Source organism: Lathyrus oleraceus, chromosome 1 (assembly GCF_024323335.1).
Source record: "Lathyrus oleraceus cultivar Zhongwan6 chromosome 1, CAAS_Psat_ZW6_1.0, whole genome shotgun sequence".
In the NCBI taxonomy this organism is placed as follows: Eukaryota; Viridiplantae; Streptophyta; class Magnoliopsida; order Fabales; family Fabaceae; genus Lathyrus; species Lathyrus oleraceus.
In genome coordinates, this window is record NC_066579.1 from 115,041,009 (window position 1) to 115,043,267 (window position 2,259).

Sequence of the window (2,259 nt, forward strand, 5' to 3'; positions counted from 1 at the left end):
CACCATTCCAACTGTGTAACATATGTCAGGCCTGATGTTACACAAATATCCCAGAAAACCAACCAATTGTTTGAAGGCTGTATCATATAAGTCTTCACCATTATCAAAGTCCAACTTATGATTAGTCTCCGTAGGTATGACTGATGACTTACAATTCAACAACTCGAATCTTTTCAACAACTCAAGTTCATAATTCAATTGGTGCACAGTAATTTTCTTTTCATAATGCAAAAATTTCATCCCTAGAAGTATACCATATTTCAAGGTTAGTCATATCAAACACATTCATCAGCACCTTCTTGAACTTTGTCAGAAGTATGTCATCCGCATAAAGACACGTCAGAATCACAATACCATCAGAAATATGCTGCATATACACATCATATTCCATTTCACATTTTTTAATTACACATTATATATAAATTAAATTTTAGTATAAATAAGAAAGCAAAATATGATGAATGCTCCCTTTACGAACATTTCTTAAAGAAACAAAAATAGAACTTTTGAGTTAATATATATTGTGTATTCAATTTTTTAAAAGTTAAAGTTTACAATTTTGACTTTAAAAAGCTTTTTAATATGATCCATAAATAATTATAGTTTTACATAATTAATTTGTCCTAGTTCATATTAATCAAACCATTTACTCCATAAAAAATTTTAAAAGAATTATGATAATATACACCTATTAGACACTCATCACATGTCATTTTTATGACTTATCCAAAATAAAAAATAAAATGTCTAATACATAAGTGTATACGTGGTGGATGAAGTGTCACCAAACATTAAGCAACCTAAAAATAGCCAAGGAAGTTTTCTTGGTCACACTCCTCAAAAATAGCACAACACTACCACAAATTAAATGTTAGATGAAGCGCAACTAGTGCAATATCCAACGGAAAATTTCCATATATAAATAATTCAATCTCAAAATTAATCTTCAATTCAATCTAAACACTAATATTCAATTCAATTATTTCTTATAATCTTCAATTCATTAAGTTAATCAAATTTCATATCCAAAGAAAATGGATTCCGCAAGCTACAATGCTGGACAGACCAAGGGCCAAGCTGAGGTTTCCATACTCTTCTCTCATATACTCTCTTTACTTCAATTTTTTTATCAATCCAAAAAATGATAATAACATCTAGAAACTCACACACAATTATGAGAATTAGAGTTTAAACTTTAATGATGTTTAATTTAATAATATCAATTTTTATAAATTGAACTAAGATTTACACTTTTTATTTTAATTTCTTAATAAATGTAAAGTTAATTATTTTTCTTCATTTTAATAATATATTATACATATTTATTTTGTTGTTTTGATAATAGGAAAAGACTAGCAACATGATGGACAAAGCTAGCAATACTGCTCAATCAGCCAAGGAATCAATGCAAGAGGTAACACAATTTTGATTTAATTTCAAAATTATTAATATTGTATAAAATAGAATTATAGCATAAGCTCATTAGTTAAATGTAAAAATGTTGCTAATTATTTTGTTTTTGTTTTTGTTATTTTATGTAGACTGGTCAGCAGATGCAGGCAAAGGCACAAGGAGCCGCTGATGCTGTGAAGGAGACAATGAGCAACAAATAAACTAATTATGTTTGATAGATTATGGATGTGTCAATTTTTAATTAGTTTTTTTTTTCTAAAGAGCATTTTATAATAAATTTTAAAAAAATGCTTTTTTTTTATTTTGGGATTTTTTTTCATGTTTAGGAGTTTTGTTAATAAGACACTTTTGGTCCTTTAGGACTATGTGATGTAGTTTTGACTTAATTCATTAATGAATGAATTTTATATTTAATATTTTATTCTTTTATTTTACACTAATTAGGCTGAAAATTTATTGATGTTATATTATTGTTATCTTAACTCAAAGAATTTGAGAAAAATTAAGACTTCTTCTGACATTTAATAAAACATATATCTATACGAATAAAAAATTGGTTTTGACTTAGAAATCGACATAAATTAAATATCAAAACCTAATTTAATTGAACTTGTACTACTTATCAAATCATATCTCATAAGTTTTTATATCTTTGTATTATCCATGCAATAAGTCAAATAGTAATGGACATAACTAAATGTATTTGAAAAATTATAAACTTTGCATTAGCTCGGAATTAGATTTAAATAATATTTATAAAATATAAAAATTCTTCACATTAATTCTTTTCCAGATATGTTAAAAAAAAATTACTTTAAATCCCAATTGCTAGTTGCTAGTTGTTAG

General features: G+C 25.9%; 1 protein-coding gene across 1 annotated transcript; it reads left to right on the forward strand.

The window, feature by feature from the left end:
* The first annotated feature begins 961 nt into the window (after positions 1–961).
* Positions 962–1,678, forward strand: LOC127120689 (late embryogenesis abundant protein 1-like). Its single transcript, XM_051051210.1, has 3 exons — positions 962–1,082; positions 1,346–1,414; positions 1,542–1,678. The coding sequence occupies exons 1-3, from the start codon at positions 1,035–1,037 to the stop codon at positions 1,611–1,613; spliced, it is 189 nt and encodes a 62-aa protein (XP_050907167.1). The 5' UTR covers positions 962–1,034; the 3' UTR covers positions 1,614–1,678.
* Positions 1,679–2,259: the final 581 nt, after the last annotated feature.